At 42.7% G+C, this 15,052-nt stretch overlaps 1 protein-coding gene across 1 annotated transcript in view; it reads right to left on the minus strand.

Moving 5' to 3' along the window:
* Window positions 1-3,700: 3,700 nt before the first annotated feature.
* lars1b (leucyl-tRNA synthetase 1b) overlaps window positions 3,701-15,052 on the minus strand; it is a 38,693-nt gene continuing 27,341 nt past the window's right edge. Inside the window, exons 27-32 of the mRNA XM_080434590.1 lie at window positions 12,503-12,613; window positions 10,450-10,560; window positions 7,519-7,623; window positions 6,697-6,792; window positions 5,563-5,695; window positions 3,701-4,867 (exon numbers count right to left, since the gene is read on the minus strand). Of these exons, the coding sequence (XP_080290716.1) occupies window positions 4,659-4,867; window positions 5,563-5,695; window positions 6,697-6,792; window positions 7,519-7,623; window positions 10,450-10,560; window positions 12,503-12,613 (765 nt within the window). The 3' untranslated portion in view covers window positions 3,701-4,658. The remainder of the gene's footprint in view (window positions 4,868-5,562; window positions 5,696-6,696; window positions 6,793-7,518; window positions 7,624-10,449; window positions 10,561-12,502; window positions 12,614-15,052) is intronic.

Here is a 15,052-nt window from a genome sequence, read left to right on the forward strand (position 1 = left end):
ATGGTGATTCAAAATGAGGAGCAATAGAAAGGGAATTAAAGGAGGGAGAACAAACGGGTACGAGGAGAGAGAGAGAGAGAGAGAGAGAGAGAGAGATCAGGATGTGATGATGGTGGGGGTGAGTGGGAGGAGGAGATAATGTGGCGTGGTGCTGGCTGGACCAGCGGCTGTGTGGCGGAGATAACCACTGTGGCTCTGTAGTCTGTACTGCTGCATGAATGAGAGAGGCTTACACACACACACACACACACACACACACACACGTACGTACGCACGCACGCACACACGCAGATGCAGACACTCCAGGCACACACACTGACAGAAAAGTATGTACATGAAGCGACTGCATGAATGCACATTTCTGCATGGCGAAGATACACACACACACACGGTAAGCAGTTCATGCAAACACGCCAAAGCGATACATGGTCTAAACTGATGGCTCCAGCATGACTGTATATATACTGTACACTGTATAATCGTGCTGGCCTGGGTTTGAATCCAGTTGAGTCAGATACAAAACCCAAGAGCAAGCATTCTACTGTATGACCTACAGCATAATGAACCCTCACCTCCTTCTCTTGCTACTCACATCCGAATACAACAAAAAAATGCCCCAAAGGATAGTTTTTTTATGGCCAAAACGTGGTTACATGATCCATGTTCTTTCCTTTTGCCTGGTGGCCTTGGTATTCTGGCTGTTTAACTATAGGGACTAGTTATACCTGGTATTTATTTACAATGTACAATTCAGGCATTTCGCAGAAACTCTTATTATGTAGAGTGACTTACTAAGTTCAGGATCAGACGACAAACGACTAACTAATGGACTGCAAAGAAAACAGAGGCTATACCAAGCACTATACAGTATAACAATAACAATAGTTGTCAAAGATGTAGGGGATTCTGCAATCCACTCGAGTTAGAAAGTTTAAAAAAAAAGTTATCTTTTATAGTTATTGTTATAGCTGTAATGTTTGGTGTGAACAGCCCGTAGGTGCTACAACTATAACTATACCAGGTACAGCATGTGATGCGTTACATTAGGCGACTGCACTTAACTACCCGGGTCCTGGAACATGTGGATTTAGAACCAATGAAAACAAATGACACATATGTGTTCCCGGTCTTAAACGGGTTACGTTTAAGACCGGGAACACATATGTCATTTTAAGATTTATTTGGCTATTGCACTCGGTGCTGCGCAATGAGCTTGTAGATCTGTACAAACTACATTTTGTGCAAATCTTTGAATACATATATTTTTTGAAACAACATTTTTAACGAAAATCTTTGCTTCTGGAGGTCCCTGGAACAAGATATTGTCAAAATTAATATTGTAAGATTTGCACACATTTTCACGATTAAATTGTTTTGGTCATAGCGCGGCACCCAGTGCCACTCTATGAGCTTGTATATCTGCTATTTTTGAATAGCCAAAGAAATCTAAAATGACACACAGATACTTTCCCGGTCTAAATGGGTTAAAAGACTGTCAAAGCAAGAGAGAGAGAGAGAGAGAGAGAGTGAGCGACAGATACACACAAGTGGCTGTGGTATCTCAGCCAGTCGGTCAGTTTGCCTGGGAGCATTTGACAGAAGCAGAGGCAGTGCAACCCAGAGGATTAAGCTTGGCAGGCCAGCAAAACAAAACACCACACAGAGATAGTCACACACACACACACACACACACACACACACACACAGACACGCACACACACACACACACACACACACACACACACTTACCTAGAGACTAGTGAGACAATGTGGTTCAATAGGTCATCCTTGCATAATGATCCACAGTTCACATGCATTAGAATATTTATAGCATTAAAAAATCACACCCTGTGTGAAGTGGGCGGTGTCTTGCTAGCTAATCACAATACTGAATGGAGTCAACCAATCATGTACAAAAGATAAATACATTTATTGAAACACTCTTTATGATGGACGAAACCATAACTTGAAAAAAACAAATTTTTGTTTTTTTTCAAGTTATGGTTTCTTATATAGGGCTATGCACATGTGTCATGTGACACTGGCCAATCACAGTCCTGAATAGACTGTGATTGGCCAATCACAGCGCAGGATAATTGTACAAATTTCCTGGGCCCAGATCACAGAGCAGGAAAATGTACATTTTTCCAAATCTCACTTATAGGGGCGGTTTCACCGCCCAAAAAAACAGAATTTGCTTCAGGGGTTCAATCAGGGTCAATCATGCAACATTGTATCTTTTACCCAATTTACTGCATCATGAGAAGGAAAAAAGGGGGGGGGGAGATTTTCAATGCGAAACAAACAATTTAAATTAAAACAGGATGAGTGCAAAGGAACATTTGATCTCTTCCAAAATGCTCAGTTGCCATTGGATGTGTAAATTAACCCATATGGGTTAATTAAAATAACGATTTCAATACATAATAATTATAGCCACCAATGGGTCTCGGTTGAATCCATCTATTGAACAGAAATTCTAAACTCACCAGTAGAAACACACGCAGACAACGCATGAGGCTTAAGACTTAATTTATACATCGCTGGAGGCTGTCACTTGTCAAAAAGAACAGATAAGCTATAAAAGCGTTGAGATGGAATGCATTGATAGCTTGTAGATTTGTTCTGACGAGTGAAACCATTTTAAAATAGAGTACAAATTAGAGGAACCAGCTGCTCAAGGACTAAAAATTTCCTGTACTCAGACACTGACCTCGTTATGGTCTTATTTTAACTATCTTATAGTGCAGCACTGGCGCCTGCGCAATGGAGCCAAGGAGAGCACCGGCTCTCGCACTTTATTAATGGGGGGAGCCGGGCTGACCCCACCCCATGAGTTATTTATGGGTTATTTCGAATAATAATAAATAAATAACATTTAAATACTTTTGAAATCATTCACACAAACACGATGCTTTTTTAAACACAACAGTGGAGTTCAAACACGGAAAGACAAAAAACATGTGGAATTGGCAATATTTAAACGGACTGTCACACATTTTGCAATTTAGTAAAGTTTGAATGACAGTAGGCTATGTGTTTCCATCACCAACGCAAGAATAAAATGTTATCTGCTGTGAGGTTTTTGTGCTCCTGCAGTCAACGTCAAAGTTAGGCGAGGCTGTACTGCAGGGCAGCTTATGACCCCCCATCAATATATTCTTATCTTAATCTATAAAAATCTAAATTATTTTGTTTGCATTGTTAATCTAAATAGCAAACTATAAGGAATGAACTAAGTAAAAAAAAAAAAACATTTACAGTTCACACCAAATTCCATGGCAATCCATGCAGTGGATGGATAAACCGACTGACATATCCATCCTTAGACCCCCACCGATAGTGGGGTTAAAAATAATGCATGACGCAGAGGCTAACTAGTCAATTAGCCTCTGCATCATGCATTTCTTTTTGATAACCCCAAGGCTAGTTTCCTACCATTCCACTTGCTTGACTGTGTATGGGTAGAATTTTTGGGGAATAATTCGGATCCCTCCTGCTGTATTTGCTCAGGGCCACGCTTGACGCTTCTTGTCCAAGGCACTGCTTTCATCGCAACATCTCGCCTTTCACAAAACAGGGGCCCGTGGCTACAAAAACGTACTGACATCTGATGCAGGTCTTCCGTCTAGTGGGGCGACGCTCTGCTTGTTTTATATTATGGATAGAAACCGAGCAGAACAGGTAAACAGAGACCGACTGCATGTTTCATGGGTTTTTTTATTATTATTTTCTTGAAAAAAGCACAATCCAATTTAACTGTCAACCACTGCTAGAAAATAGAAAAGCTGTCCGACACGCGTTTCTCCACCAAACATCAGGGCGAAAAACACTCCACGATGTAAAAAATAACAGCAGACGTTTTAACATGAGTAATCAGAGCGATGACCCCGCAGGCAAGGGCTAGCCAACAGCAATGCAGGATAACAGGACGGCAAAGGGACAATCTATTTCTTTTGATATTTTCTCCTTAACAAGTTCAAGCAGACGTTCGCTGAAAGCTCATTTAATTTCCCAGAGGGCCACAAAAAGGCCGGACGAAAATGCTCTAGCTATGCTGAGCTCGCTCGCACTTTATTTGGAGTCGAGATGAGCAGATAGAACAAACTGAGAAGTTTTGTTTTCTCTGTGTGACCGTGACAGAAAGAACAAAAAAAGGTGAACTTAAACAGAAGGGAACCAAATAGCACCTCCCACTGAAGGACAAGCAAAAACGTTTTGCACCTCACAGTTTATTTAGCAACCAACATGAGGCTTATGTATCCGACTCTTAAAAATCCCCAGGCGTCCTCTGCTTTATTTCGTACGAAGCAGAGTATCAAATCTAACATGTTGCTAGAGTCTAAGTACATTAATAGGTCCCATATTCATCTGGTTCTCCAGGCATTTACTGTGACCATGTTGGGGAAAACTTAGTTGAAATGTTCAAAAACAGAATAAGGACAGACTGCATATCTGATAAACCTCAGTGTGTATGGCAGCGGATGGTACAAGTACAGAAACACATGTGAAGCCAGAGTTATACTTGATTGTGCGCCGTGTCGCGACACCAGCATGCAACTAAGTATAAATCACCCTTAAAAGAAATCACATAAACCGCCTCCGTCTTGTTGTGAAGACGTGTGCTTCTGCTGGGTGGCACAGAGTGATGTGTTGTTCTACTGGAGGAGAAGGTAAACCAGGGAGTCTCCGATTTCCACGGTGAGGCCGCTATCAGCCATGGTGACCCTCTTGTCTTCCAGGTTGATGCTGAACACAGACTTGTCTGAGACGGGCAGCTTGCCCTCTTCCTCGCGACCCAGAATAGGAACCCGTCGGGGACCCAGGACTGGGTCCTCATAACGCATTAACTTCACCCTGGACAGGTCTGAAGGAGGGCAGGGAGAGAGAGGGAGGGAGAGAGAGAGAGTGTGTCAGAGAGAAAGACAGTGAGACAAGGAGAAAGACAGGAGAGTGAACGTTGGGTGAAAATAGTTAGAAAGTGACATTTGAAGGGAAGAGTAAGAGCTATTTTTGAATGTCCAAAAATCTAAAATGAAACGGATGCTTTGAAGGGAAGAGGGAGGGAAGCAGAGGTGAAGGGCGGCACAGCAAGAGCGAAGGAAAGAGAGGTAGAGACGGAGCAAGGGATGACGGAGGACAGAAGAGAACGCTGGTTAAGAACCCAGGTCAGAATGACAAGCATCTTTAAACGGCGCAATGATGGGAGAAACAATTCACCAACATGAACGGTTTCACTAAATGAAGGAATAGAAAACACAGAGGTACTGTAGGCTGTGGAATTGTGTCATTAAGGAATAATTAAAGAACAGTTCACCGCACTGTGTGTGTGCGTGTGTGTGTGTGCCACTGCTAGCATCGCCTGTGAAAGTCCACAACACTTCTTGCCCCGGCGATATCACCATGGACCATTTCCGGCGTGTTGTTTATTGCATTCGGCGAATACAGTGATTGAGATTAAATGAGCCACGACCCAGGGACACTGCCTTCATAAAATCTGGGCGGAAACGTTGTCGCCTACTTAGACGACAGGGATGAATGTACCGTCCTTACACTACTGACCTTTTATGAGTCTGTTGACTTTGGCTAGTCGGCGAATGACGCTGTCTCTGTCGTCTCCTTGTCGAATGTCAACCCTGGTTGAAAACAACCCGTTGAACGGCTGGGGGTTGATGAAAGACACAGACACGGCAGGCTAGAGAGAGAGACAGACAGAAAGAAAGAGAGACAGACAGACAGACAGACATACAGAGAGAGAGAGAGAGAGAGAGTGAGATAGAGTGTTCTGATAGGCTGTACCACAGTGTGGTTCGGCAACCTGACTGCTCAGGGCAAGTCATTATAGGCAAAAACGTTTTCAAAAATAGATACGACACAATGGTTGGAGGAAAACCAATCTACCTGGTTATGGATTTTAGACCATACATTCTCACAGTGCTGTAACTATTTAGGTCTCATAGTAACATTGCTATTAACACATATATATATATATTTCTTTCAATTAAAATAGCTACTAAATTAGCCCATTATTTCAAGCTTGCTGCGCCAATCGGAGGTTGTTTCTGGGCCAGATGTGGCCCGCGGGCCGCCAATTGAATAGGTGTGATGTACATAGTCTATGTAGGTCTGTAGTTAATTTTGGGACGGTGTATCAGGGAGAGCCAGAGCACAAGTATTTAATTGTATTTTTAATACACATGACAATTAAGTTGAACATGAACATGAACGTAAAGATAAAGTGAGAGAAACATACACTGCATAAGAATGGAAGACTTATTGGACAACAGTTCATCTCGTTAGTCATGGACACCTAGACACTACTGCAGAGATGGTGCATGGACACACACACACACACACACACGGTTAAAAATAACTGTTTGTCAGGTACACACTTAGCTGCAGACACACAAAACTTTCCACTGGGTGGCTGATGCAGAGACGAGAACACAGAATGCTTTTACAAGAAGTGTGTGGGTTACATATACTTGTTAAAGTAGTGTGTGTTCCTTGAAACTACCCAGTGGGTAGTTTTAAAACACCTGTGTGTGTGTGTGTGTGTGTGTGTGTGTGTGTGTGTGTGTGTGTGTGTGTGTGTGTGTGTGTGTGTGTGTGTGTGTGTGTGTGTGTGTGTGTGTGTGTGTGTGTGTGTGTGTGGTACATACATACGCATGCGACAGTTAAGACACAAGCGCCTACCTCTGATCTGAACACACTGAAGGGTTTCCCTGGGCAACAGTCCTCCTTCACCTTGTCATCAGCCTCCGACGCAGGCAGCACGTCAATCTGATCCAGCTGTCAGAGAGAAACAAACACACATTCATTCTGGATGACAAAAAGGCCTTGCAATAAGAACACCTCTCCAGAGAGAGAAACACAGAAATTGCTTTCAGTTTATTGGTCTGATGCTCGTTTTCCTTGAGACTGGGCTGGGGTCCATTAACCACCCTATATACTGTACTTCGTTGACCGGGGTCCCCCAGGGGTCTATACTTGGTGGCCCCCTCCTTTTTACCCCACTACATCAAATCTCTTCATTTTAGATCTGCTATTTTCGGTGAAGAGTTCTGCTATTTGTTGCGAAATGTCTGCCTATTTTCGATGAACGTTCACCTAATATGACATGGCCAGAATAGAGACAGTAGGGTTTAGTTACAGAGGTTCAGCCAAACCCAATCAAATGAGATGAAAAGTTCGGTTCCTCTCTGGACCATGGCAGATCTACAAGATGGGTGCCAAAGGCTAAACCAGATTGTATTAACCACTTAAACCCTATGTGATTAGTTGACCCGGGTTCAACCATGGCTTTATAGAGCGTAATAGTGGCGGCCATGTTTTTCACCGGCATAGTTTCCACAGACAGAAATCCCATTCCTTATATTAAGAAAATCCTTATATTAAGGGTTTTAATTGATATTTGATGTTTATTGAGTTTGCTTTCCCCCCCACCCCTAAAATTGTAACAAACCCCCTAATAAACGCTGTGCACTTGAACTGCCTCTGCCTCTGTCTTCAAAGTACCTCCAGGGAGTTGGTGAGATACACCAGGTTCTTCTCCAGCACGTCACACTCGTCAAACTCCAGCTGCAGGTCCAGAACCCTGGCGCCGTTCTTCTCCAGGTCCCCCTGTGGATCACAGGTAAGGTTGTCACCATCATTACAACGTAATTGACGATTAACTGTCGCTAACTCGACTATTAATTGGGATGGCTGAAGGGGGAAGACAGAGTCTTCCACCTGGGCCTGGTCTTTAAGATCCTCAAAGGAGCAGTGCCCCCTGTACCTGTCAAACTACTAGTGAGAGATGCCCACGGGCACAACACTAGAGGGAGCTCCTCTGACCTTGTCCCCCCCAATATTCAGCACAACCATGGGGAAAAATGCATTCTACTATGCTGCCACCAAAATGTGGAATGCCCTTCCAACAGCCATTAAAGATCTTGACTCCTATGCACACTTAAAACGAAACTAAAATCATGGCTGACCTCAAATTACAACTGGTCTTAGATTCCTACCCCCACCAACTTGCCCCCTCCCCTACTTTCTCAGTAAATATATGTTTCTGCTACTGGAGCTTTTACCGTTATGTTATGTAATGTAACATATGTATTGTATGTCTTACTTAACTGTTGAATTGAGTACAATGGACAATAGATTGAATTTGTTCAATCAATTAATCAATCCAAATAATTACCTTAAAAAAAATCAAATCTTTGCGAAAATACATGACAAGCTCACAACGCGCCACATTGCGACGCATTGTGCGCTTGTAGATCACCCACCTATATTTGCTACTTTTCAACAGATTTAATTTACAGATGAATGGAAATTATTCTGATGATCGTGCTAAATAATTGAGATTATCTCAAATAATTCTGATCAGGTGATTATTATGTCATAATTGTGACAGGCATAATCACAGGGAGGTAGAACCCATAGACACATATCGTTGCTGTCGGGCAGAAACCTCTCATCTCCATACAAAAACTTTGTGTACGTAAATTACAGCATCACACAAAAGCATCAAAAGTAGCAGATCTACAAGCTGGAAACGCGGCGCGAAGTGATGCGTTTTGAGCTTGTAGATCTGCTACTTTTGACGTTTTTGAATTTGAATCCTGAAAAGTAACAGTTTTGGACATATGAGGTTTCCACCCGACAGAGATGATATTACAACACTGAAAGATGGATCAGTGACTGTGGTGTGAAAGTGTGTGTGTGTGTGTGTGTGTGTGTGTGTGTGTAATTGTGAGCACTGTAAGTGTGGAAGAGAGAGGGACAGCATGTTTTATCATTCTTGATTGGAAAGCACTTTGGGTCAACTTCTGTTGTTTTTAAATATGCTATATATATATATATATATATATATATAGCATAATATATATATGCTGTTGTAGGTCATACAGTAGAATGCTTGCTCTTTGGTTTTGTATCTGACTCAACTAGATTCAAACCCAGGCCAGCACGATTATACAGTGTACAGTATATACAGTCATGCTGGAGCCATCAGTTTAGACCATGTATCGCTTTGGCGTGTTTGCATGAACTGCTTACCGTGTGTGTGTATCTTCGCCATGCAGAAATGTGCATTCATGCAGTCGCTTCATGTACATACTTTTCTGTCAGTGTGTGTGCCTGGAGTGTCTGCATCTGCGCGTGCGTGCGTGCGTGCGTGCGTGCGTGCGTGCGTGCGTGCGTGCGTGCGTGCGTGCGTGCGTGCGTGCGTGCGTGCGTGCGTGCGTGCGTGCGTGCGTGCGTGCGTGCGTGCGTGCGTGCGTGCGTGCTAAGCGAGTGACTGACTGAATTGCTGGGGAAATGTATTGTTTTCTATTTATCAAGTAGATGAGAGTGAATGAGTGAGCGAGTTACTTTGTGACCACATGCGTGATTAAGGACATGAATCGTCTGCACAATAACACAATAAAACCCACGCTGTCATTATTTACTCCCACAGTTGACAGCAAAGGACAAAGGACGACTAAACCGCCCACATTCTGTAGAGATTCTTTTTTGGATTTTGGACAAAGAACACTCAAGCAAACTCATTATCAGACCAAAGCTTTCATCTACAAACAAGTCAACAAGAACACCAGCAGGGAGAGACCAAAAGACCTGACAACCGAAGGGACACCTTCAGAGTTGCACCGCAGGCTATCGCTGGGCCATCACTGGGTTCATCAATATTCATTCTGTATTTGTTAGCCTTCTTTCAGCTTGATTTCCACTATGTGACAGTTAGGGCTGTCACAATTATGACATTTTACTTGTCGATTAGTTGTCATACAAATGATTGCAATTAACAATTTAATTGTGTGGCTTTTAAGCTTTGTAAACTAGAGTTGCTCAGGGCAGTTATGACAAAAACATCTAAATACACAAAGAAATGACTGACAATGACCGATCGCAATAATCAAAATAAATAATGTGCTATGGACAAAATATGAGAGAAAAAGAGTACAAAAGCAAGGTGATGTCGAAATCAATCATGGCTGCATAATAGAATAGACTTAAAAACGAAAGTTTAAAACACTGAATTTATTGCACCCACCAAGTGCCTGTGTACACAGGGCAGGCACGGGTGCAATAAATTAAATATTTTAAATTGTCACAGTGTGACAATATTCTTTTTTTTTTAACTCTGTTTTGTTTTCCGCTCAGCACCTGCAACATTATTCCACAGATCTCAATAGTACGACTGAAATTCCATGCGTAATGACAGCCGGATGATGGGAGGCAGGAGAGGAGAGGAGAAGAGAGGAGACGAGACAAGACGAGAGGAGGAGACGAGAGGAGAGGAGTGAAGCCGGGAGGAGAAGAGGAGAAGAAAATAATATTAAGGAAAATGAAGGAGATGAGGCAACACGAGAAAAGGGGGGTCTCTGGCAACTTGCCAAAGCTATACCTCTACACAGACACTTTAATATACACACACCCGTCTGCCTTCAATCTTACCTTGATCATAGCTACGAAGGGCATGACTCTTTTCATGTATTTCTTGAGTTCCGGCAGGGCTCCCAGCTCAACGGCGATCACCTTGTTGTCTGGAAGGACTCCGCTGTTACTCTGAGAAGACATCAATCACACAGGCAAGAGGGAACACCAGGGAGAGAGAGAGGGAAACATTAGCTTTCTAGTCAAGTTCCTGTCTTGTGTTTTAACAAGACATTCACGTTCCTAAAGAGCATTACAGACAGACAGTAATATAATCTTTATCCACAAAGCACTTTTCAGAACTGTTACAAATCTGTATAAAACAGGAAATAACTAGATAAAGTGCTCCTCGGAGCACAGGTCTCCGCCAGGTCAGGTACGTTATTGTGGCCTCCTGGTGGCACTATAATAGGCCAATGTGAAAAGGGTGCCATTTATTCTTAGGCCTTTCACGGCAATCGGACACCGAATTCATGATTTGAGGCATTTTGTTCCAAAAATGTGTTTTGCTAAATTAGACCTGCTGGTGGCGCTGTAACAGGCCAATGTGAAAAGGGTGACATTTCTTCCTCGGCCTAGTGGGAATGTGCGTGTGAAATTTCACGGAGATCGCAAGCTGCGTTCATGATTTGAGGCATTTTGTTCAAAACGTACCAATCCTGCAAACTTTGGAAGCCAACCTTAGCCAATGAGGATGGAATATGGGAAATCGGACAGATCCATGTTGATGACATAACTATAGAGATACTGAGTACCAATTTGCATGACGTTTGGATAAAATTTGTAGGAGTATTATAAAAAAAAATGTTTTGCACACATCGGCCTCCTGGTGCCTCCTGGTGCGGGTTCTGAATTGGCATCCAGGGAGTGTGTGTGCACAGTTTCGCAGCGACCGGGCCAACGGTGCCGGAGATTAGCTGCTAACGGACCACACGCGACGGGACGCGACAGGGGGGGGGGCAATAACCCCACGTTTGCAACTACTTTCGCCTGCGCACTTCACCGGGTATGGACTAGTATATATAAACGAGGAGAATGTTAAAAAGGTAAAAATAAAAATTACAGTGAAAATAGCCGATCTACAAGCTCACAACTGAAAAGGACACCTGTAGCTGTAGTATTCTACAGTCAAACTGACCCTGCCATAGGAACCACAGGCAGTGCTCCAATGCAAAAGGGGTTAACACCTCCAATATGTAACTGGAGGGACTTTGGTGAGAAGAGCTTGGGAGATGCGATACTCATTGATTTGGTCTCGGTAGCTAAAAGCGGGAGAGGTTTTTGTGTGTGACTCAGACAACAAAGGAGGGAGTTGCAGCCGTCTAGGCCTGAAGAAAATGGTTGTCAATAGTTGGCTTTTTGAGGTCCACACTCCATAGATGATAGGAAATTACCTTCAGCTGGAAATATTTATTGATAAAAAATATGTGCCTGGGAAATTCCACAAATTATACAAAAGTATAAGTGAAAAAGGCACCTCCTTTAGCAGCAGAAGTTTACTACGTTTAAAGATTAACCACTTAAACCTTATACTTAGTTGACCGGGGACCCACAGGGTCTATACTAGTAGGTGCCCTCCTCCCTGTATACCAAATCTCTTTGACGAAAATAGCACGTTGTGAGCTTGTAGAGTGTCTATTTTCGCCAGAACAGGGACACTACGGTTCATGCTGTTAAAATTTTAAGTATACAGGTTGAATGGACGAACTCTGGTGACCTTGATCTGCCACCAGTTGATCTGCCACCGATCTGCCATCGTATAGTCTCTCAAGCTAGACTTGGATTACAATGCTAATGTAAATAGTGTGTAATTACACCTGCTAAAAGTTCAGAAGAGGAAGCTGTCATCTACTCTTCAGACCGGAAGGATATTTGACCAGTCATTCACGACACAGTGTTCACGAACATGTATTTTAAAATACGTTTAAAATATATTTTAATTTAATTTCTATTTCTAGCAAGATAGGCTTAGACCAATTTGTTTTCTATTAGGAATTATTTACGCAACTGCACATGCGAAACGGAGTGTGTCGGTGCTTGTCCATCTGATATGTGTTGTGGACATGTTCCTTACCTTGTAGTATTTGCCTAGTAGTGACAAGGCGCTGTGCTGCCAGGGAGGGTAACTCTTGGCCACGTAGACGGTGCAGTGGGAGGGCTTGGCTGGGGGCTTGCAATCCCCTTTCTGTCAGGGGGGAGAAACAGAGAATTTGAATTAATTTGAATCTTTTCGTGTCAATTCAGTGATATATGAAAAAGTAAAATACCACATAAAAATAAATAAGCAAATAAATGAGCTTCTCAATTATGTATTTATTTTTTCTAAATTGTTATCCCACGATTTTGAAACCCAATTTTTTTTACCCAGTGCCAATTGTCTAAGTAATCCTGGGCGCTACACTCCCTCTGCCAGCCTAGGGAGAGCCCAGAGCCAAGCTCATGCCTCCTTCAATGCATGAGAGCTAACAAGCCTTCGTATGACCCAACCGGGGAGTTTAGACGTAGCGCGTGGAAGGAACACGTTATTCCAACCAGTTCCTTTCCCCTCCATCAGGCACCCCGGCTGATCAGGGGGAAGCAGTATAGAGACCAGGATTACTGCACACAGAAAGGCCCTCTCACCAACCCCACCTAGGGTATGGGCACTGAACACGGGACCTTCTAGCTGTGAGGCTACAGCGCTACCGACTGCGCCACCGTGCCCCCCTTAATTATTTGTTTAATCGAAAAAGTTGTCAATATAATAATCGCTAAGATGATCATCAATATTTGCAATTTTCCTTCCAGACATTACTATGCTGCTATGTTGTGACCAATATGGTGCAATGATAATCTACTATGCCAATTTTCTCTTTTGCATAAGCCTCAACTTTAGTCTACACGTGTTTTTAATTATTTAAGGCGGCAGTGTGTGATGGTGCGTCACCTTATGAAACTGAACATACACTCACTCATTTTACAAGAAAACTGTCAACTCTGCTATGCTGTGTGTGCACACATTCCCTCAGATAAGTGAAGGGATGTGGTAATAGCTCATCACACTGCCTTCAATTAAATATGTTCTTGCTCCATTTCAATCTCTCTCTCTCTGTGTGTCTGTGTGTGTGTGTGTGTGTGTGTGTGTGTGTGTGTGTGTGTGTGTGTGTGTGTGTGTGTGTGTGTGTGTGTGTGTGTGTGTGTGTGTGTGTGTGTGTGTGTGTGTGTGTGTGTGGGGTGTGCATGCGTGCTGCAGCTATTTAGATTTTTTAACTGATTCAGGTTTTAAAGGGAAGTATACTGAATAATATTCATGTACCATGTGCCATTTACCAACAGCATAACACATTAGAAAGTACTTTCACCCTTTCAAAAGGATTTACGTTAGGTATAGTTAGGCGAGCTATTAGTGTCGAGTCAACAGTGATCAGAATGTTGTATTCATTATAAAGCCATTAGCATTACTAGGCTCCATTCATCTTGCTTTGTTTTGTTTTGGTTAAACCTGGAGTCACCAGGTTTAACAGTAGATAATCTCTCAAGAACAGATTCTGCTCTGCGTTGGAATCTGTCGGGGAGGTTCGTCATAACGAGTGCGCATTCAGATCAGGAAGCAGGCCGCGCTTTACCCAATCACATGTAGTGGGCGGGATTCACATGTCCGTCGATCTTTCCCCCTCGAAACAAACCGAAACTAATTTAACAATAGCGTCCGTGGAGCAGACAAAACCACGGAAAGATATTCACATTTTAACTTACTCTTTCATCATAGAAACAAGTGGGCTTATAACCAAAACGATCCATGTTCTCTGGGAGAAGTGGTGTTAGTGTTCCGTGTAGAAATATTGTTAGTGGGAATGAAAACATAGTCGCACCAACCGGAAGTGATGCGCTGAAGGCGCATCACAAACACCGGTTTCCTTGTGCTCTGGTGTTACGTTATCGTCCGCCCAGAGCCAACAGACATAGAACAAACAGCAGAGGGCGCTGTTTTTCATTTTCAGTTGGCGATGGGTTCCCAGATTGAACAGTAGATGACAGGATACTGAGAACAATTAGTAAATGTCAGATCATTTCAGCAGAAAATACTTTCAGGAAACTTTGCTCTCTGATAAAGGGCATTTTGAGATTTCAGCTGTAATTTTTTATGAGGTATTTACACTATATAAACAAAAATGCTTTTTCATACATATAGCTCCAGGCGCTTTAAAGAGCTGAAATACACAAGCCAACATAGAAATTGCAGTTAAAGCTTGCTCCAGACGAATAATAATAGTAATAATGATAATGTTATTTATAAAGCACATATACATGTACAGAGACTGCAGCTCTGTGTGCTGTACATGAGAAAATCATTAGTAAACCCAAGACAAACAGATCAATAATAAATGAATGAACGAATGAATTCCCTCAAATAATAAGTCGCATTAGAGGAGGATCAGCTCTACGAGTCAACCAACAAGTAGCTCTCAAAACACTGGTCAACTTTAACTGATGTACTGTGATGTACAGTACTGTTGTGTAGGGCTGGCAGAATTCTCCAAGATGAAAATATATGGTGAGCGACTGAGCGTTATAATTCATTAGCATGTATCAGACAGCTTCATGTATTCTAGATTCAGCATTCAGCAAAGCTAGCGATGAGCTA

Source organism: Gymnoscopelus braueri (genome assembly GCF_963280865.1).
Source record: "Gymnoscopelus braueri genome assembly, chromosome: 8".
Lineage (NCBI taxonomy): Eukaryota > Metazoa > Chordata > Actinopteri > Myctophiformes > Myctophidae > Gymnoscopelus > Gymnoscopelus braueri.